Source organism: Coregonus lavaretus (genome assembly GCF_964263955.1).
Source record: "Coregonus lavaretus genome assembly, chromosome: 28".
NCBI lineage: Eukaryota > Metazoa > Chordata > Actinopteri > Salmoniformes > Salmonidae > Coregonus > Coregonus lavaretus.
The window spans coordinates 32,332,378-32,354,393 of record NC_140015.1 but is presented as its reverse complement, the minus strand read 5'-3'; the positions used below and the strand labels follow the sequence as shown (position 1 = coordinate 32,354,393).

At 41.6% G+C, this 22,016-nt stretch overlaps 1 protein-coding gene across 3 annotated transcripts in view; it reads left to right on the top strand.

Moving 5' to 3' along the window:
• The first annotated feature begins 13,261 nt into the window (after window positions 1-13,261).
• LOC311104459 (SUN domain-containing protein 1-like) overlaps window positions 13,262-22,016 on the top strand; it is a 41,226-nt gene continuing 32,471 nt past the window's right edge. Inside the window, exons 1-2 of one of the 3 annotated variants that reach the window (XM_084146301.1) lie at window positions 13,262-13,529; window positions 16,923-17,017. Coding sequence is in view for 1 of the 3 variants with exons in the window: in XM_084146299.1 (XP_084002425.1) it covers window positions 16,935-17,017 (83 nt within the window). In the remaining 2 variants the exon portion in view is untranslated. Of the gene's footprint in view, window positions 13,530-16,179; window positions 16,420-16,922; window positions 17,018-22,016 lie in introns of those variants that run through there. The other 2 variants (XM_084146299.1, XM_084146300.1) reach the window with 2 other exon arrangements.

Here is a 22,016-nt window from a genome sequence, read left to right as displayed (position 1 = left end):
AGGAGGGCTCTGTCATTAGTTACTGTATATCTCACACTCATCACATTCCACTCATGCTATTCTGAGAGGCATGGGCAAGCAGGACTATTTCCAGGATCCATTTGAGAAGCGGATGATGAGGAATCATGTTTCTGATCTATATGATTGCTTTTAAGGAAATGCTCGTCAGCAAAGACAATGAAGGTGCACACGCATGCACACACGCAGGCACAGACACAATATTTTATTTAAACCAGTGTTTAACCCACATTGATTGAGAATTAATGAGATCATCATCATCAAATCAGGAAGCAATCAGATTGAATGCCCCACTGACCCAATATCTCAACCAGAATAAGTATGGTCAGATAATTCCAGTAACACCAGTCCATTTTCCTGATAATGTGGTTATTTCATGGATGAATAGATGTAATGAAAAGTCACCTGAGTCAGTGTGTGAATTCCCTGTCTTATTATTGGTTCCCCCAGAGTAGGTAAATAACAGCCAGCTAGTAGAAGACCTACAGTAGCACTGTACGGTGTTATAGTTAATTCATTACATGGCATGATACAAATTACAGTCATGCGCATCCAGCCTACACTTTTATACATTGTAGCAGAATAGTCTGGCTGGCAACAGTGAAGTCTCGCTACATTTTGCGGCATAGTAATAGTATTTGACTCGTGAAGCAAGCCATCCTTCTACAGCTGTGCCCAGTGGCTGACTGACAGCGGGTTTTGTCCGTGCCCATCCCTCCTCTTACCCTGATTTTCTAGCATGACATCCACAACCAATGACTTCGTGTATCTATTATCTTACCCTAAAGACAAGGTCGAAGACAAATTAATATCTCCTGGCGTCGTTTGTCTTATGGTTTCTGTTGTTTATAGAATTTCAGAATCGTGAATTTCTCTTTTCAATCTCAGGTTTGCCTCAAATGGTCCTCATCACATCGACCTCTTCCGGTCGCAACAGCGCCTCCTAGCAACATAATTTAGGCCCAGTTACATTTCTATCCCTAGCGCCTTAATTTCCCCTAGCCTAAGGTTCCAATGTTGAAAGGTGTAATACGATTTTACTAAGAAGCAATATGATCATGGCTCCACCAAGCCTAAATTGAGCCCAAATAGGACATCCTGTAATGTCCTTTTTGAAATAGACAACCAAGGGGAAGATCATAAAAAGGCTGAAATGGAACCCATCAGTCATAAAATCAAATCAAATCAAATTGTATTGGTCAAATAATTATAAATAAATAAAAATAAAATACACATATTTAGCAGATGTTATTGCGAGTGTAGCGAAATGCTTGACCTGATGACCTCTTGAATCTGTAAAAGTATTACATGACTCACATTCAAATTGAGTGATTTGACAATGTAATTTACAAATGAAAGAACATTTGAAATAGTGTAAAATGCATAATCAATAATGTCCCATTCAAATGCATCTATTTCATTCCAACTGTGTTATTGTTTAGTTTATTCAGATTTGGATTTTGTATGAGACAGATATGGATGTTTCTGGAAAAGGGCAGATGGTTGAAAATTTGATTCCATTAAGATAATATTTGTCACATCCTTTATCAATATATTTCTTTAGTGGGTGAACCTTCAAAGTATTGCATTGTCAATTCAGTGTGGCAGAAATTACAATAACATAAAACAACACGGGATTGAGAAATATTTCTATTCTTATTCTAAAATAATTGTTTTGATTAAATAAACAGAGTTGCTACAGTTGAACATTGTTGCATTAAAATGTATTCAGTGGCGATTTTAACATGTCAATCTTGGTGGGGCAAACTCAACAAAAAAGTTTTTTATGCATGTCAGAAAAGCCACAACACAACAATAAACAATACATTAATTGCACTATAACGGTCACAAACGGTCCCCACAAACTGTTAGGGATTACATAAAGCTGTTCCAACAGCAGAGCTTTCTTTTCAGCAGCATGGAGGGAATCCTTACCCCTGCTACACCTGGCTATCAGCAGAGCCTTGTCTGGCAGCGAAACAGTTCATTCAGCCTCGTTTAATGCCTTAAAAAAATGATGTGATGCTGATATGGCTGACTTGCTTAATCAAATGTGGTTTCTACTGACAATTGAGATGTACAAACTATGGCATAAGGGGACGACGAGCAGATAAGAGGCAATCCGTAATTTCGATTAAGACATTGATGAGCGAGCTAGGACGGACTTAGTCAATAACTATTTGTTCAGTACTTTTGAAATGTACAGCGACAGAATTCAGAACATGAGTCGTTCTTACAGTATTCTCCCTGTACACCAAGTCAGAACCGTAGGATAAATAAAGCGGTCATATAAGCAGACAATGAAAGAACGTTGCAATATTACAATATTATTATATTACAATATTTGATTATTACATTTCTGAAAAACAGGCTATAGGCTACATGTGCACCACCAAGTCAGAACAGTAGGCTAAGTTATGAGGGGGAGAGGGACCAAATTATTATGGCGAGGCACATGGGCTACTAACAGCTTACTACACAACATACACTTAGTATTACTTTCTTAGCTACAGTATACATATCTCCCTGGCATATTACATCATCTATCCAGTAGCATACAATCCATTTTTGGACTCACCTTGTTGTGCTGTGCTCACTTGAACAGGAAGGTGGCGTGGCGGTCCTTCTTGTGGGCAAATTTCGTCATCAAACTTTGTCATCAAAGTCTGGCATTCTCTGGATTTATGGTGCTTTCAAGACAACTGGGAACTCTGAAAAAAACAAATTCGAATCATGACGTCAGTGACCTTCAGGTCGGAGCTCTAGAAAGAGGCCTGAGTTCCCAACTTGGAATTCCGAGTTGGATGACCGTTCAAAATGTATTTTCCCAGTCAGAGCTCGTTTTTTTCTGAGTTCCCAGTTGTCTTGAACTCACTGAAGTCTGAGATTTCACAGTTCCGAGTTTCCAGTTGTTTTGAACGCAGCAGAAGTCATGCTGGATTGACAGCATGGCCAATGTAGTCAATATTTTCTGGCCCATGGTGTTGCATGTAAAAGTTTATCCATTTAAGCTTGGAAAAGAGACCCTTAAACCCAGACTTGGACCACACACCCACTCCACTGAATAGCAGGCTAGTGATTGCTTTGCAACGCTTGCAAACCACTCATTGTTGAATTTGCGATTTCCAACTTGTTGTGTAATGTTTATGTCCAATGGCCGATGAGCACCGATACGTTTTATCTATGATTTATCTTCATATTACAAGGATTGAAAAGGATTTGCCAGTAGATTGTCGACTTGATTCACGATTATGACTGCTTGTCTAGCTTGCGAGCTAAGATTTTGAAAGTATGATGTTGACATGATCAGTCCAATCAAAGCTACGGTAGATATAAGGTGATTTGATGTCATTTTATCTGTGGCCAATGACATTTACATTACATTTACATTTTAGTCATTTAGCAGACGCTCTTATCCAGAGCGACTTACAGTTAGTGAATACATATATATATATTTTTTTTATACTGGCCCCCCGTGGGAATCGAACCCACAACCCTGGCATTGCAAACGCCATGCTCTTTCAACTGAGCTACATCCCTGCCGGCCATTCCCTCCCCTACCCTGGACGACGCTGGGCCAATTGTGCGCCGCCCATGAGTCTCCCGGTCGCGGCCGGCTGTGACAGAGCCTGGATTCGAACCAGGATCTCTAGTGGCACAGTTAGCACTGCGATGCAGTGCCTTAGACCACTGCGCCACTCAGACCTTGAGCCTTCTTGGATGGGCACTTCTAATGTAACTCTATGGCAGCACCCTTGGGGCTTGAATTTTCGAGCTCTCCCTGTAGATTCGCGTGACGTAGTGTCCCCATTAGTGACAGAACACTGAGCCAATCACGGCACATCTAGAGAACATTACCAACCCCTACACCTGCATTTTGGAGCTGCCTTACTCAAGAAAGCAAAAAAGAGACCATGTTTGTATGTGGCTTTATTAACTCAATGATTTGTTTTTGTTTTTGTATTGTTTGCAAACTGATATGTGACACGTATTAATGCCAAAATAACATGCAAAACAGGCAACAACAAAAAAGTGTATATATATATATATATATATATATAAATCTTTTTTTTTTCTAAACAGGTTGGGATCAAAACAGGTAGGGCTCTGCCCCACCTGCCCTGAATGACAGGTTGCCACTGAACGTATTATGATTTAAGCTTTAAACCATGTTCTCTGAAGTATAACATGATGACACACATGAACATTTACAGTTCCAGTCAAAAGTTTGGACAAACCTACTCATTCAAGGGTTTTTCTTTATTTTTACTATTTTCTACATTGTAGAATAATAGTGAAGACATCAAAACTGTGAAATAACACATATGGAATCATGTAGTAAGCAAAAAAGTAATAAATAAAATTATATCTTATATTTAAGATTTTATAAATAGCCACCCTTCACCTTGATGACAGCTTTGTACACTCTTGGCATTCTCTCAACCAGCTTCACCTGGAATGCTTTTACAACAGGCTTGAAGGAGTTCCCACATACAGTGGGGGAAAAAAGTATTTAGTCAGCCACCAATACTTATTTTCCACCATAATTTGCAAATAAATTCATTAAAAATCCTACAATGTGATTTTTAGGATTTTTTTCTTCTCATTTTGTCTGTCATAGTTGACGTGTACCTATGATGAAAATTACAGGCCTCTCTCATCTTTTTAAGTGGGAGAACTTGCACAATTGGTGGCTGACTAAATACTTTTTTTCCCCACTGTATGCTGAGCACTTGTTGGCGGCTTTTCCTTCACTCTGCCGTCCGACTCATCCCAAACCATCTCAATTGGGTGGTGGTCGGTGGATTGTGGAGGCCAGGTCATCTGATGCAGCACTCCATCACTCTCCTTCTTAATAAAATAGCCCTTACACAGCCTGGAGGCCTGCAATTTCTGAGGCTGGTAACTCTAATGAACTTTTCCTCTGCAGCAGAGGTAACTCTGGGTCTTCCATTCCTGTGGTGGTCCTCATGAGAGCCAGTTTCATCATAGCGCTTGATGGTTTTTGCGACTGCACTTGAAGAAACTTTCAAAGTTCTTGAAATGTTCCGTATTGACTGACCTTCATGTCTTAAAGTAATGATGGACTGTCGTTTCTCTTTGCATATTTGAGCTGTTCTTGCCATAATCTGGACTTGGTCTTTTACCAAATAGGGCTATCTTCTGTATACCCCCCCTACCTTGTCACAACACAACTGATTGGCTCAAATGCATTAAGGAAATAAATTCCACATTATTAACTTTTAAGAAGGCACACCTGTTCATTGAAATGCATTCCAGGTGACTACCTCATGAAGCTGGTTGAGGGATTGCCAAGAGTGTGCAAAGCTGTAATCAAGCAAAGGCATGTAAAACATTTTTTTTAAATAAAGAAAAACCCTTGAAAGAATAGGTGTTTCCAAACTTTTGACTGGTAGTGTATTTCAATGGCCCTTTGCATCTGACATCGCCTACAATATGCATTATGTCCACAAGACAGCGCCCTCACACAGGCAAATTATGGTTGTGGGTCATAGGACAGCTTGACAATCAACCAATTTTGCACGTTACAGCTCGTCTTTTGATGCAGTGTTGCGAACAGGATGTACTGTACGCAGAATCGCCTGATTGTCCCGCAGTAGAGCCTCAATGTGACTGTCCCTAAAGGGTTTGTTGGCATTGTTCTCCTACAAACAGGAGGACAGAGGGATTTGTCAATTAATACAGCTGGAAGCACAAAGCTCAGAGCTCTCACAAAACATGTTCCTATGTATGTATTCCGAAAACTACAAATGGCATAATAAACTTGAACTTGAAGAATGATACTCAAAATAAATATAAATAAACCTACCTGGAAAGAATGTTGTTTCACTCCAACACAGGCAGCGGAATGCTCCTAACAAAGGGCAATGTCCAGACATTCTGCTTCTCTACCCAGCAACGCTGTACGGAACTCCTCATGGTGCACATCTGAAGAGTTGTCACACATTGTCCAATAACATTATAAACGTCCTGTCACGCCCTGACTTATGGGACTCTTGTATGTTGAGTCAGGGTGTGGTGTTCTATGTTGTGTTTTCTATGTTTTCATTCTAGGATTGTATGTCTATGTTTGGCCGGGTGTGATTCCCAATCAGAGACAGCTGTCGCTCGTTGTCTCTGATTGGGGATCATACTTAGGCAGCCTATTGGCACTCGTTAGTGTGTTTATCGGTGAAATAAACATGTACGCATTTCACGCTGCACCTTGGTCTGACCCGTCCTTAAACGAACGTGACACGTCCATTTGTCGGAAATATTATGCAAGATACTGTGGGGATCTAGATGTGATGACTAGCTTAGAAGGAATGCATTAATGATTAAACATATTGGGTTTGTACTGTACTGATATAAATTGTTTCACATAACAAGCTGTGATTCATGTGAGGAACGTTAGGGGGTAGGATGAGATAAGAACTTGTGATTCTCACAGACACATACACACTGCCTCTTTGTGATCTGTGAACCGTCTAAGGACGTGTACTGCAAAAGTGCTGACTTTCTGGATAAGTTGCAAAACAACTAGACACCTGGCAACAGTGGAGCGCCAAGGGTCTGGGACCAGCCTGTGCGCCAACGGATAGGCTGAGTAAGTCTAAACCACGCTCAGTCTCTACTCTGATTGGCCAGCAGGGAGCGGGAACTATCTCTGTCAGAGTATTTTAAGAAGAACTCATAACAATGGCTTAGTTCTCTGAGTGCCCTGCGTGGTATTTCAGTGGACCCGTATATACGAACATCATATTTACCATTGAAGTGTTTTGCATTAATTAAAATACTAGTCTATTTTAGAAGACGTGTATTGACCTCTTTTGTTCCTAATACCAGATTTGAATTGACGCAACTTAACAATACTGAACACACATTCACATTATTACCAAATAGGTGCTTGCAGGATGTTTTCATATTTTCTTTGGAAAGTTGACCATTCTTGTGGAAAGGAGCGGTTCCACACACAGCACCACTGACCAGCTTCTCAACTACATCCCGTCTGGACTCTGCTGTGTATTTCTTCAAGATGCTCTCAATTTCTGGAAGAAGAAAAAAAGAGCATGAATCAATTATTCTAATAACTCTAACTCTAATAATTCTAATTAAAAAAATTAAAAAACATATTGTAAAGTGGCTATCCCACTGGCTATAAGGTGAATGCACCAATTTGTAAGTCGCTCTGGATAAGAGCGTCTGCTAAATGAGTAAATGTAAATGTAACTATTTCTATGTCTGAGGATCAAGCAAATGCCTTCTGTTGTCACACTGTGGTTAAATGTAGCAAGAGTGTAGCAACCATGCCTGGTCTGATGCTGTTAAATGTAGCAAGAGTGTAACAACAATACCTTCCATGACGGTCTACTAGCCCTCTTGAACACACTTCACATGAATGAAAACAGGCATATCAATCCTACCTTGGGCTGTAGTCAAGCAACTCTCACAATAGGTATCTGCAGAAAGAGAGCACAGATACATAAGAGCCATATACAGTCCAGTACTAGATGTTAGTAGGTAATCATTTAAAAAACAAATCTTTCAAATGGGCTTGTCAGAAGACACATTTTTAACAAAGGTGTGTAGGCTACTTACAACAATCCACATCGTCAGTCTGTGCAGCAAGCAGCTCAAACAAACAAACAAAGAGCAACAAGTTCCTCATACTGTGTAGTAAATTGTCTATAATCCTGTCAAAAGTGATCCTAGTGAGTGAGATAGTTTACATTTACATTTTACATTTTAGTAATTTAGCAGACACTCTTATCCAGAGTGACTTACAGGAGCAATTAGGGTTAAGTGCCTTGCTCAAGGGTACATCGACAGATCTTTCACCTAGTCGGTTGTTCTCACACAACCTATGCAACGTTCTAGTCATGTGACCTCAGGTAGGTAACTACAACAATAGGATCAGCATCACCAACATTCCTCATATGACATGTGGCCTGCCCTACAGGTTTTATCTCACAGTAGGCTAGTAAGTTTCCTCCACAAGTCTTTCCATTGGCATATAACACAAATTGATTCACAAAACACAATTATTTACTCTATATTACTGGTAATCTAGCCTACCTCTTCAAGGGATGGTGTGCTGATTGTTTATTTGTCATAGGATACAGTGCACTCTCTACTGATAGTCTTAATGATTTCACACAGTAGGCCTACAGTGAGGGAAAAAAGTATTTGATCCACTGCTGATTTTGTACGTTTGCCCAGTGACAAAGAAATGATCAGTCTATCATTTTAATGGTAGGTTTATTTGAACAGTGAGAGACAGAATAACAAAAAAAAAATCCAGAAAAACGCATGTCAAAAATGTTATAAATTGATTTGCATTTTAATGAGGGAAATAAGTATATATATATATTTTTCCCTCACTGTATATAGGCCAGTTTAAAAAGAGTATAGTTTATATTAAGGTACTCTTTATAAACGGTGTATAAAGGCTATGTAATGGGGTTATACGTAAGTTACAGGTAGTTCATTTGTTTATAGGTAACACTCTCTATATTTAAAAAACGTATTGTTATTTACCAAAACAAACAGTGTTAACAGAGAGGAAGAACAGATGCTGAAACCATCCATCCATCCAGCCAGCGGCGCTACAGCTCTGGCTGCACACGGCTAACAGCTACTATATATGGGCATTTTGACCTAAAAAGGAGTGATTTGAAACGCGGTTAATTATTGCTCTCCTCCATGTGATGTCAGTTTGAGCAGCGGAAAATATTACTGTGCCAGTCGGGGAAAGGGCAAACCGAACATTAGCTACTTTTTAGGCAGGCTTGCCATGCATTGACTTGGTAGCAACATTTTACTTCCTTGAACTGAATTTGGTGGATAACTGAACAGCCACAGACAGACCGTCGTTCATCCTCACAACAACCTGTGGATTTGACAACCAGCGCCGAGTGTAAGTACAGTAAACGTTAGCTAGTTTGGCAATAGTCCCACGTGCAGACTAGTGGTGTCTACTACCAGTAACTTGTTATATGGGACGTGCTAAGTGTAGGCATACGTGTTGGATTATACGTGCAAGTAGTACTGTACTTAGAAAACAGAAAAGTAACGTTAGAATACGAGAAGGTATAACCACAATATTTGGTATGACGTTAGCAAGCTAGCTAGCACATCAAGGCTGCACGACCAGCCACCATGGTTGCATGCGCTTGATTTCTTTCTCCTGACCAAGAAGATTTCGTAATTATTGACCAGTGCACCAATTATCTAAACTGGAACGGTGTGTGCATCATTGAAGTTTATGTTGACAGGGTAACTACCTACATATACAATTTGTAAGTCGCTCTTGATAAGGGCGTCTGCTAAATGACGTAAATGTAAAATTATGTTTTTGTCATCTCCAATTGAACTAGATTTACTTTGAATTTAACATCTCGCGGTAACCCAGCCTACTGCTTCCCCTGTAGTCTTCTTCTTCGAGTTTTTATAGCGGATCGCAATCAACTAACAGGTGCATACACTGCCCGCTACTGTACTGGAGTGAGGCCGGTCACGCCCTTTCTATACCATTATATTCTCTTAATAACTAACCCAGAATTTCGAACAAAAACCAAAAACTGTACTCTTTCAGTCAGATTTAAATGTCTATTCAGATCCCTACACAGGCTCAGGAACCTGGGAGGGGGGAACCTCTTCATTCAGAATTCCTTGTAACATTTCTGCTGTAAAGTCCTGGAGATCCAGAAATCTATTTGCCGCCTTCACAATGATTTCTAACTTCTTAGATTTTTTAAATTAGTTTGACTAGTGCAATGTATCACTTGCGCTATTAACGCAACAAAGTCCACCTTCTTCACTGTTAGTGTGTCGGGATCCTTCTCCTGCACGGCATTCACTGCAGACTGTGGGACATCCACTACCATCTCATCTCTATCAGCTATTTTCACTGCCTCCACATAGGAGACCTGTTAGATAGCACTGATCCTAGCTACTGCGACCTCCTTCATCCTTACAGTGATTCCCATCACAATTACAGCAACATGCTTCATCTGACTCTTCATCTACGACATATTTATTCCTTCGACAAACACGTGTCCAAAGTTTTTACATTTGTAACACTGCAGCGGCTTCTGTACATGTGGTCTCACTGCATATCTCACATATCCAAGTTTTACATAAGTTGGGAGAAGCGCTTCATCAAAGGACAGTAAAACTGATAGGCTTTGCTCCTTCTTTCCATCTATCATTCGATTCAAGGGACGTGCGTCAACCACTCCTGGAATGTTATCCCTAAACCACACTGCCTCTATGTCCAACTAGACACCAGAGATGACACCTTTCGCTTCCCCTGTCAATCTTCCAAGGCCCTGTGATTGGTTCAAACGTCTTGGGTGACAGGGTACATCACCATGTAGTACAATATCACAGACAGTAGGTAGCGCAGTAGTCCTATGAAGTTGGAGGAGACTGATGCTGGACCACTTTCATGGCATGGACATGTAGACTTGGCTGCATGTAATGTGCCACTGCCCTGTTGCATATATCCTGTTGTATTGGTCTCGTGACTATTTTCTAAATCTTGATTCAAGAGGTTCCTTGGAGGCCAAATTAATTATTGATGAGGCTCAATTTCTCAGCTTATCTGGATTTGATATTTGGGTTGTAATCTGTGTAAAAACAGGCCATCAGTGAAAATGATGTGTTGGTAGACTTCATTGAGTTCAGTGTTTTAGGATTATTAAACCCTTATTTGAAATATTATATCAATTTAGAAGCAGTACTGTAACTGATTTCACTGTCTGTCTGTACAGTGGGGAGAACAAGTATTTGATACACTGCCGATTTTGCAGGTTTTCCTACTTACAAAGCATGTAGAGGTCTGTAATTTTTATCATAGGTACACTTCAACTGTGAGAGACGGAATCTAAAACAAAAATCCAGAAAATAACATTGTATGATTTTTAAGTAATTAATTTGCATTTTATTGCATGACATAAGTATTTGATACATCAGAAAAGCAGAACTTAATATTTGGTACAGAAACCTTTGTTTGCAATTACAGAGATCATACGTTTCCTGTAGGTCTTGACCAGGTGTGCACACACTGCAGCAGGGATTTTGGCCCACTCCTCCATACAGACCTTCTCCAGATCCTTCAGGTTTCAGGGCTGTCGCTGGGCAATACTGACTTTCAGCTCCCTCCAAAGATGTTCTATTGGGTTCAGGTCTGGAGACTGGCTAGGCCACTCCTTGAGATGCTTCTTACGGAGCCTCTCCTTAGTTGCCCTGGCTGTGTGTTTCGGGTCGTTGTCATGCTGGAAGACCCAGCCACGACCCATCTTCAATGCTCTTACTGAGGGAAGGAGGTTGTTGGCCAAGATCTCGCGATACATGGCCCCATCCATCCTCCACTCAATACGGTGCAGTCGTCCTGTCCCCTTTGCAGAAAAGCATCCCCAAAGAATTATGTTTCCACCTCCATGCTTCACGGTTGGGATGGTGTTCTTGGGGTTGGACTCCACCTTCTTCTTCCTCCAAACACGGCGAGTGGAGTTTAGACCAAAAAGCTCTATTTTTGTCTCATCAGACCACATTACCTTATCCCATTCCTCTTCTGGATCATCCAGATGGTCATTGGCAAACTTCAGACGGGCCTGGACATGCGCTGGCTTGAGCAGGGGGACCTTGCGTGCGCTGCAGGATTTTAATCCATGACGGCGTAGTGTGTTACTAATGGTTTTCTTTGAGACTGTGGTCCCAGCTCTCTTCAGGTCATTGACCAGGTCCTGCCGTGTAGTTCTGGGCTGATCCCTCACCTTCCTCATGATCATTGATGCCCCACGAGGTGAGATCTTGCATGGAGCCCCAGACCGAGGTTGATTGACCGTCATCTTGAACTTCTTCCATTTTCTAATAATTGCGCCAACAATTGTTGCCTTCTCACCAAGCTGCTTGCCTATTGTCCTGTAGCCCATCCCAGCCTTGTGCAGGTCTACAATTTTATCCCTGATGTCCTTACACAGCTCTCTGGTCTTGGCCATTGTGGAGAGGATGGAGTCTGTTTGATTGAGTGTGTGGACAGGTGTCTTTTATACAGGTAACGAGTTCAAACAGGTGTAGTTAATACAGGTAATGAGTGGAGAACAGGAGGGCTTCTTAAAGAAAAACTAACAGGTCTGTGAGAGCCGGAATTCTTACTGGTTGGTAGGTGATCAAATACTTATGTCATGCAATAAAATGCAAATTAATTACTTAAAAATCATACAATGTGATTTTCAGGATATTTGTTTTAGATTCCGTCTCTCACAGTTGAAGTGTACCTATGATAAAAATTACAGACCTCTACATGCTTTGTAAGTAGGAAAACCTGCAAAATCGGCAGTGTATCAAATACTTGTTCTCCCCACTGTATGTATGTATGTATGTATGTATGCATGAAAACCATTAGTAACACACTACGCCGTCATGGATGCATGTGGTCCTCTGTAGCTCAGCTGGTAGAGCACGGCGCTTGTAACGCCAAGGTAGTGGGTTCGATCCCTGGGACCACCCAAACACAAAAATGTATGCACGCATGACTGTAAGTCGCTTTGGATAAAAGCGTCTGCTAAATGGCATATTATTATATGAATTCACTTGCATTGGTTAGGACTTGAGTTTGGCCCAACATGAATGTTTTTGACCTCACAGAGAAAACACTACTCTCTGTCCTGTGGTCAACCATTTACATGAATAGTTATCCTCAGATGTAGGAGTTCTGTCCTGGAGAGGTGATGGAAAAAAACAGTTGATGGATCATGAATGTGTTATGAACATGTATCTGAATGAGTAGAACGTGTTGTGCAAATGATACATTGAATGTGCAGTAGCAGTAGTCTCCCAGATTGCATTATACTGTCCAGTTATAGATTATTTCTAGTTTTGTATAAGAGCCCTAGTCATGTAGTTAATGAGATCTTTAGTCCTGAGACAAAAAACGTGCTTTATTTTTTGTGTATTCTGTACCTCTAGTATTTTTACTCTGTGATTTTGATTTATTTTATACTAAATAATATTCAGTATTACGCTTTAGCTTATCAGTATATCTATAATACTTGGATCACAACTCCCAGTTCAACTCTCATCCGATGGGAGAAGTTACAGTAGTGGAGGGTGGGATGCAGCAATTTCATTTTACTCAAATAGATTCAGTGTGCGCCATGACTGACAATAGCGGGTCTGGGAGAGAGAGGAACAACTCTGCTGCGATCCTTCTGGCTTTGTTACGTCTGGGAAGCCATTTTGGAATTCTGCTTGTAGTGACTGAGAATTACGTACACACACACATTTTCAACTTGCAAACTTTTGTGTATGTTCACGGATAAATATTGTTCTGGTATCTGGTATCTGGGTTAGGATCATCGAACGCACCCCGACCGTTCCATACCTGGAATAAACGCCTCGAGATGCGGTGTGAAGTTAGCGCATCTTCCAAGACAGAAATGTGTGGATCTTTTTCAACTGGATTACGCTCTTAAGAATAACATATATGGACTCTTATCTGATGGGCAAGTAGAAGTTACACACGATATTATTAGAATTATATCGTTTTATCTTCAGTTTTTTTTTATATATTTGTAGCCATAAAATAGAATTTATTAGAAATTAACGCGCATTTTATTTTCCAGTTTGTAACGTTAGTGCTTCTCTGGCTCCTTTATCCAGAATTATGTTTTGACAGCGAACAGAACCTCGGGCCTGATTCATTGTTTCACATAGGTTAACTGCGACCTTAGGTTCAATACGTTTGCTTTATATTACCCTCAGTATCTGCACAATGAGAGCCTACATTTGATATGTATGTTATAAACGCAACATTAATGTCAGTGTCTGCGTTGTCTAAATATTGCCGTCTAAAATTAGCATTAGGCAATACTAGACTTTCACGGAGTTTATAGGTCACTCGGACATGCATTCATATTTGGAAATTAGACTTTTGCTGCTCCAATTGCACACATTGAAATGGAAGTACACATTTTGAAATATCGAAAACACGACTTGTGCAGAATCAACAATTCGATATCATTATTTTTACCTAGCGTGTCACCTACTGTTCTGTGAAAAGGAGACAGTTTACAAAAAAACATGCAATTTGAGAAAGGTTTCTATAGAGCCCCACGGTGGAGATATCATAATACCCATAAAACCTAGTGGTCAAACAGGGACATGGTGCCAATCGTTTTTTCTACCATACATTTTTCCCATAGGGGATTTTAGAAACACTTAAAATAATTTTATTTTTTTATTTTATTTAAATAAGGGCTGTGTTTCATGTAGGCTTACCCTGGCATGCCATTTTGATAACCAAGTAAATCTCTCTTGGACAAGGTGACTTTTATCTAAACTATTGGAACCATTTCCCTGTTTGACCACTAGGTTTTATGGGTATTATGACTCATACTGTGGTTCTCTATAAGAGGGTTTCCCCCGCATGTTTTGGTTTTTGCCCTAGCACTACGCAGCTGATTCAAATAATCAAAGCTTGATTATGAGTTGGTTATTTGAATCAGCTGTGTAGTGCTATGGCAAAAAAACAAAACGTGCACCCGGGGGTGCCAGGACCGAGTTTGGGAAACCCTGCTCTATAGTGTGTGTGTGTGTGTGTGAGAGAGAGAGAGGGAGCGAGCCTGGGATAGTGAGTGTGCCTGTGCTGTTTGTGTTCAGCCTGTCTCTCAACTATAAGTTCATAAGTCGTGCCCTTTGCAAGATTATACGAGCTAAACCTGGGAAGGGTTTTGACGAGAAAGGATACAGGTTTTGTCAGATATTACTTTTTGTAGCAGGTTAGGAGAATTTATGCAGCAGATTAGGATAATTAATGTAGCATGTTAGGATAATTAGGTTAAGGTTAGAAAAATAATTAGGTTAGCTAAAATGAAAATAATAATCTACTTTTGATGTGAATTTGACAAAAGCTGAATCCTTTCTAGCCATGACCCCTGGGATGATGGCTTGTAAAAGCAAAAATGGAGGATGACAAATTGCTCTTTTATGGTGGTTGTGATACATTGGATGGTGGGTGAAACATGTTTCTGAAGTTGGTTCCCACCTCAGCTCTGCAATCTCAAAATAATTCAGCTTTGAACACACAGGAGGAGGGCTTATATAGTTATTTTCCTGAACTTGGAAAGTCCAGTAACTTCTGCATCCTGAAGGATTGCCAAAAACAGGCCACCAATCAAACCAACTAATCCAGGAGAATTAACATCTCCACATGGGTTTTCATGATTATTTATCCCTGTTTTGGGCCTTTGTATTTACAAGTAGATTTGACCTGTGGTTAAGATTACCAGGCAGTAGTCCCTCTGATTTGGCAGATTTTGGGGAATACCATCTGTTCCCTCTATAGTGCTCCCTCTTATTTAGTACAACCTCTATAATAGTATATAACCTTAACCAGGTTGCAGGGGTGCTTCCTTAGCTACTGTAGTATCAGCATGGCTCAGGGTTTGTTGTAGGAAGTTATGACGTGGGTAGGAACTTGCAGGGCCATCCTACTGTAACTTATCAGCGGAAGCTGAGTCATTCAAACCAACCCGCTGAATTGTGTAACCATTGAATTCTGTGCATATTTGAGACGCAAGCTTGCTGTTTGAGTCTACTTCAAGGCTAGATGTTGTATGTTGTAGACCCATAGTTAAAATCAATACATTAGTGTTTCAGCTCAATTTATTGATTTCCCTCTGTTTTGAATAGACTAAACTAATCACCACAACCAAATACATCCCTGTCATGTACCCTCTATAGTACCTGTTAGGTTACTATATATTTGACTCTGAGGGTTTAAATAGGTTTCATGTTAGCGCTCTCCTGACCTCTCACGGGGTCATGTTCCATTGAGTACCTTATAGATTACTGTGTCCCACGCTTGCCATCTTCCTGGAGTTGAGTCTGGGAGTGTGCAGGGCTCACAATGTTGCAGACAGAAATGTAGGCTAATGTATAGAACTGGCAAAATTCCCTCCTTATTCTATATGACAGACAATTATGTATACTCCTCTCCTACACAAACATTCTGTAATGTTATTTGCACCCCACCATCTTGAACAGGCCCCAGGCATCTACCTGGCCAGGTGTATCCCGGCCATTACCAGGGTTGGGCCTATAGCTCCACCTCTGCATGTGCTACTCTCTGAAGGGAGAGAGCCTGTTTTCCCCAGTCAGTCTGGTATTGGGCGGGGTGCCGTGCCTGAGAGGGAGTCAGTCTGGTATTTTGGCTGGTTGCCTTGCCTGAGAGAGACTCCCATTGTCTTCTGTCCTGTCTCCACTGGTCACCGTCAGCCCACAGCTGCTGAACTACAGAAAGAGAAGAGGAGTTCCATTCATTACCTAACCCTGCTGCCTGCCTTCCGAAGCGCTCGTCGTCAACAGGCCGCAGCCGTAATGCAGGGGAAGGAGGTTGGCCAAGTCTATTCCGCAGAACAGAGCAGAGCAGGGCTGTATTATTGTGTGCTAGGGGATATTATAATGTTAACTGTTCTCATTACTCACATGTCTGCCTGCCTGCCTGGGCTCTGGGACTCTCCAGAGCAGCTACTGCTGCCTAGGTTTTCTTGGAGTGAAGCCAAGTAGATTGGGTCTAATGTGGGATTGTGCTGTGGAGGCACAGAGAGAGATTGTATAATATTCACCCGAGAGGTGTAGTATGTGGGTTACGTGTGTGGAATAGTTTGTTTGTATGCTAACTAGTGAGTGTTTGTAGGACTATGCTATTGCTCTGAGGGAAAGTAAATCAACTTGTTACTGGATCTAAACATTGCTAGTGTCGAGAGACAAGCTGAACCATTCAGTGTGTGCGTGTGTGTAATGCATGCCTTTGCAGGTGTGTTAGAATGATAATGCCTCATCTGTCGTGCCATGGCCTAAAGAGCCCTCTCTCCCTTCCACCCTGACTCTTGCAGTCTGATCGGAGAATGACCATGGATTTTTCTCGCCTACACACATACACCCCTCCACAGTGTGCTCCAGAGAACACAGGATATACCTACTCCCTCAGGTGAGAATGCTGACTGCGCTACTGACCGTTACACTACTGACTGGCATCTACTGACCATTTCATGGACCATTTCAGAATAATTTCATCAGGTTAATTTCATGTCCATTCTAGACAATTCAGGGTGTGTGAATGGAACAATTGCATGAGTATTTATTTGCTGTATTTACTTTAATTGAAATGGTATAGTTGACCACATATCCGGTTCCTCTGTAGAACAGACCAGAGGTTTCATACTGTGTCTTATCAAAGGTTCAGGGGGAGCTTATCTGTTCCTCTGTTGCGCTTTCCATATTCAGATGGCCTCCAGATGTGTGGCGAGGGTTATCATCAATCTTTTCTTTCTACACAAGTTAGCTATTCCTCCTTGACTCACATAAATTTTTTATTTGTTATTGAATCCCGTCGCCCTAATGTGATTATGTCCACCGACTACAGTTAGAGCCTCTGTCAGATCAGTCAAGTCATTACCGCAGCCGCCGAGAATGAATGGGTTCTGCTACCTTGAATTATCCTGAGGTTGTTTCTCATTCACCTCCCGTATTTCAGTGTTTGACATCTCTTTCCAAGGGTAAAGCACCGTTAGGAGTCCTGAATGAGTTTGTGTTGCAATCAGAAATCTTACTGAATTGATTGTCTTTGCTCAGACTTGAGTAAAAATATCTTTGAAGTACATTCGAGAATACATTTAGCAACCGTTGCAATGAGTTGGAGTGAGGAGAGAATGTTGAAATTGTAAACATCTACTTTAAAGTTGGCTTGTATTTCTAGCTAAATTGTTGCAGTCTTGATACAAAATATTTATCCTCGACAGTTGATACATTGAAGATCTTGGTGCATTCTTGCTGATGAGTTCCAGAGTTGCTCACGAGAACAACCGTTGTGGTTGTGGTTTCGATGATTCAGCCCGATGAATCAGTCAGTGTGTTCGCACTTGTGGTTCAGCGTTTCTGTGTGTAAGGCTATGTATTATGGGTGAACAACACACTGAAAATGGTAGCATAGCCCTATATATTAATCTTAGTTTGGACTGTGTGAACGGAGAAGCAACTATCACTTGCTTAGCTTGGTGTTTCCTCTCATGGGACAGTATGTCTCATGTTAGTCACACATGTTCTCTCCCTCAAATTGAATGTTCAAGGAAGAAACTTTTCATGTTGTGCAGAGTTTCTTCTGGATAAAAAAGGGGTTTAGGTGGTGGGCGTGGCAGGGGGCGTGGCAGGGGTCATGGTAATGGGCGCAGTCAGACTTCAGCGCAGCTGAATTTTAAGGTACATTTTAAAGGCCCCCCCCAATCTAGGTGGTGTAGCATATCTTTTGCATTTTTAAGCCAATTTCCTGCAATTCTTCAAATTTCTCCATGGAGCTGAGATAAATGTAGCAATTTTAAAACTAATTTCCTGCATTTCTATGCATTTTTACTGCTAAATTAATTGTTTTGGGAATTTTCAATACTTCCTGTTTTAGATTTTATTTTGGTAATTGTTAGTTCTCAAAGATTATATTGTAAAAAAAAATATAATCGGAAAACACATTTTATTTCTATGATTCCAACAGTTCACCTAATTCTTTTGATCTAAATCACAGTTTGATGTATTTGCCCATATCGTGCAGCCCTAGTACAGTACATCTTGCTCTATCATCAGCCCCTCCCTGTTGTTCTGAACTCTCTCTTTCTTCAAATCAAATCAAATTTTATTGGTCACATGCGCCGAATACAACAGGTGCAGACATTACAGTGAAATGCTTACTTACAGCCCTTAACCAACAGTGCATTTATAAAAATAAAACAACAACAAAAAAAGAGCAGAAGTAAAATAAAATAACAGTAGGGAGGCTATATATACACAGGGGGGTACCGGTGCAGAGTCAATGTGCGGGGGCACCGGCTAGTTGAGATAGTTGAAGTAATATGTACATGTGGGTAGAGTTAAAGTGACTATGCATAAATAATTAACAGAGTAGCAGCAGCGTAAAAAGGATGGGGTGGGGGGGCAGTGCAAATAGTCCGGGTAGCCATGATTAGCTGTTCAGGAGTCTTATGGCTTGGGGGTAGAAGCTGTTGAGAAGTCTTTTGGACCTAGACTTGGCACTCCGGTACCGCTTGCCGTGCGGTAGCAGGGAGAACAGTCTATGACTAGGGTGGCTGGAGTCTTTGACAATTTTGAGGGCCTTCCTCTGACACCGCCTGGTATAGAGGTCCTGGATGGCAGGAAGCTTGGCCCCAGTGATGTACTGGGCCGTACGCACTACCCTCTGTAGTGCCTTGCGGTCGGAGGCCAAGCAGTTGCCATACCAGGCGGTGATGCAACCAGTCAGGATGCTCTCGATGGTGCAGCTGTATAATTTTTTGAGGATCTGAGGACCCATGCCAAATCTTTTCAGTCTCCTGAGGGGGAATAGGCTTTGTCGTGCCCTCTTCACGACTGTCTTGGTGTGTTTGGACCATGATAGTTCGTTGGTGATGTGGACACCAAGGAACTAGAAGCTCTCAACCTGTTCCACTACAGCCCCGTCGATGAGAATGGGGGCGTGCTCAGTCCTCTTTTTTTTTCCTGTAGTCCACAATCATCTCCTTTGTCTTGGTCAGCCCATCATCTCTGGGGCCTGGGCATGAAAGTGCTCGCAGGTGTGGTTGTCACTGAATATGCAGGTGATTTGTTTGTGTGTGTGTGGGAAGTTAGAATGTTTTTGTTTTTTTGCGCTTTCACTTTTGACGGTTCGGGTAAAGAAATGGGGGGAAAATGGCAGTGCTGGAATTTGGGGCTTAAAGAGGTGAAATTATGTTGTGCTTCTTGTTGAGAGAGCGAGAATAACAGTGTAACACACTCATAAATGTACGGGAGCATGTTCTAACACAACCACTCCCATTAGACTGGCTACCATACTCTACCCTCGCTCTCCTTTGAAAAATGCTGAGGACATTCCTATAGAAAAGCCCTTCAGTCAGCGGACATGTTTAGTCCTCTCCTCTCCCTGACTTGGACTAGGCCCAGACCACAGGCTGTCCTTCAAGGCCTGGCTTGCATGACAACTAGATTACATTTACATACAACCCCTCACTGTTCTCACAGGCATGTAGAAGAGGAGGGAGTGCCGGGGTGTGTGTGTGTGTGTGTGTGCATTGCAGTGGAGAAAGGGCTTCCTTACCGCAGTAGAATTTGCTGCAGGTGAGCAGTGCTCTCTCTCACAAGACAGATTTAGTTTATGATCCAGTCCTTAAGGGCTTCGGCTGGTAATCGTTTCTCCATGTCACATAATTGCTCAATTTAACCTCTTCATAACCTGTGGAGCCCACTTGACTCCCCTCACTGTGAAGGTATAAGGCAATCCCAGATGAAAAAAGATAATAACCAACCAACACTTTCCCTGCATTGAAAGCTCTCCCACAGCCATGCCCGTGCCCTACCCAATAGAATCACAATTCATTGTTCAAATTCTAACGGCCCTGCTACTACCACTTCTTCTGATCATGGGAAAGTCTGTTGTGGCGCCGGACCGGTCCCAGGTCGTGTGTGGGGTGAGGCGGAGACTGATTAAAGGAAAAGGCTCTGGGTTCTCAGTCACACACACACACACCATTGGAATGTGACAGGTAGGCCTAGCATGGAAGACTGGAACAAGACCATGTGTCTCCATGGTCTGGTGAGAGAGTTGATCAACCATATAAATGCTTGGTGGCACTGATCTGAGGATTCGGTAAAGAGTCTCTTTTTCTTGTACATGAAAGAGTAATGTAGGCTAATACTTCACTTATTGAATTAGTTGAACTAACAAAATGTTGTTGACTTTGCCTTGTTGAGCTGTTGTTTTTTAAATGGCAGAACAAACTGACAGAGAAGGCAGTTGAGTCATATAATGTAGCTAGGCATCAGAAATATCAGCCTATCAGTTTGAGAGCTGTCACACTGTACTGTGTATAGGTCAGCGTGGGTGTGTGTGTGTGGCCTCTTGCTGAAGGGGGAGAGGGTAGCGCTGAGGGGGACAGGGTTAGGTGACAGCAACCGTTGGGCCATCTGTTGTCAGAACTCAAAAGACTGGAGACAAGATGGAGAAAGAGAGGGAGGAATGAAAGCCCAACCAATCACATCCACAAATCTGAGAGGCCTTTAGAAGCCCCACAGTGAGGGGAACAAACCTAGCCTGAGTGAACAGGAGCAGGAAGCCAGGGTCGCATTCATTAGGCAACACTGTAGCAAAACGTTTAGCAAAGGACAAGGTTTTTTATTGGACAAGTTCAAGTAGACCCTCCCTGTTTCAGTCCGTTGTCTTTCATTTGGGACCTAATCAGTACGATCCAGCAGAGGCCACCATGCTACGGCCCACCAACCAAGGGTTAATTACCAGTGTAATCCCATTGGTACAAACACCATAATCATTAACTGAAAGGATAATGGCTTCACTGATGGATGTAAAGCCTGTACAGTGTCTGCCCTTGTAAGGGGAGGTCTCCATGCTCTCTCCCAGCCTCTCAGCTATTTCCTGGCTTTAGACTATTGATCTACTGCTGTCAGTGGAGGATTCCGGAGTGTTACCACTAGTGAGAAAAGAAGCTGCACTAGCCATAGAGATGCATTAAATTGTTGTTTTTAATTCTATGCTACCACCCAAGCTACTCTGTCCTCCTGGAATATGCTGGGAAATGTAGTAACAAGATACTAATCAGTCATATATTCATCTTTTATAAATACATACATACAGTACCAGTCAAAAGTTTGGACACACCTACTCGGGTTGTTCTTTATTTTTTACTATTTTCTACATTGTAGAATAATAGTGAAGACATCAAAACTATGAAATAACACATATGGAATCATGTAGTAACCAAAAAAGTGTTACAAAAAATCAAAATATATTTGAGATTTGAGATTCTTCAAATAGCCACCCTTTGCCTTGATGACAGCTTTGCACACTCTTGGCATTCTCTCAACCAGCTTCACCTGGAATGCTTTTCCAACAGTCTTGAAGGAGTTCCCACATACACTTAGCACTTGTTGGCTGC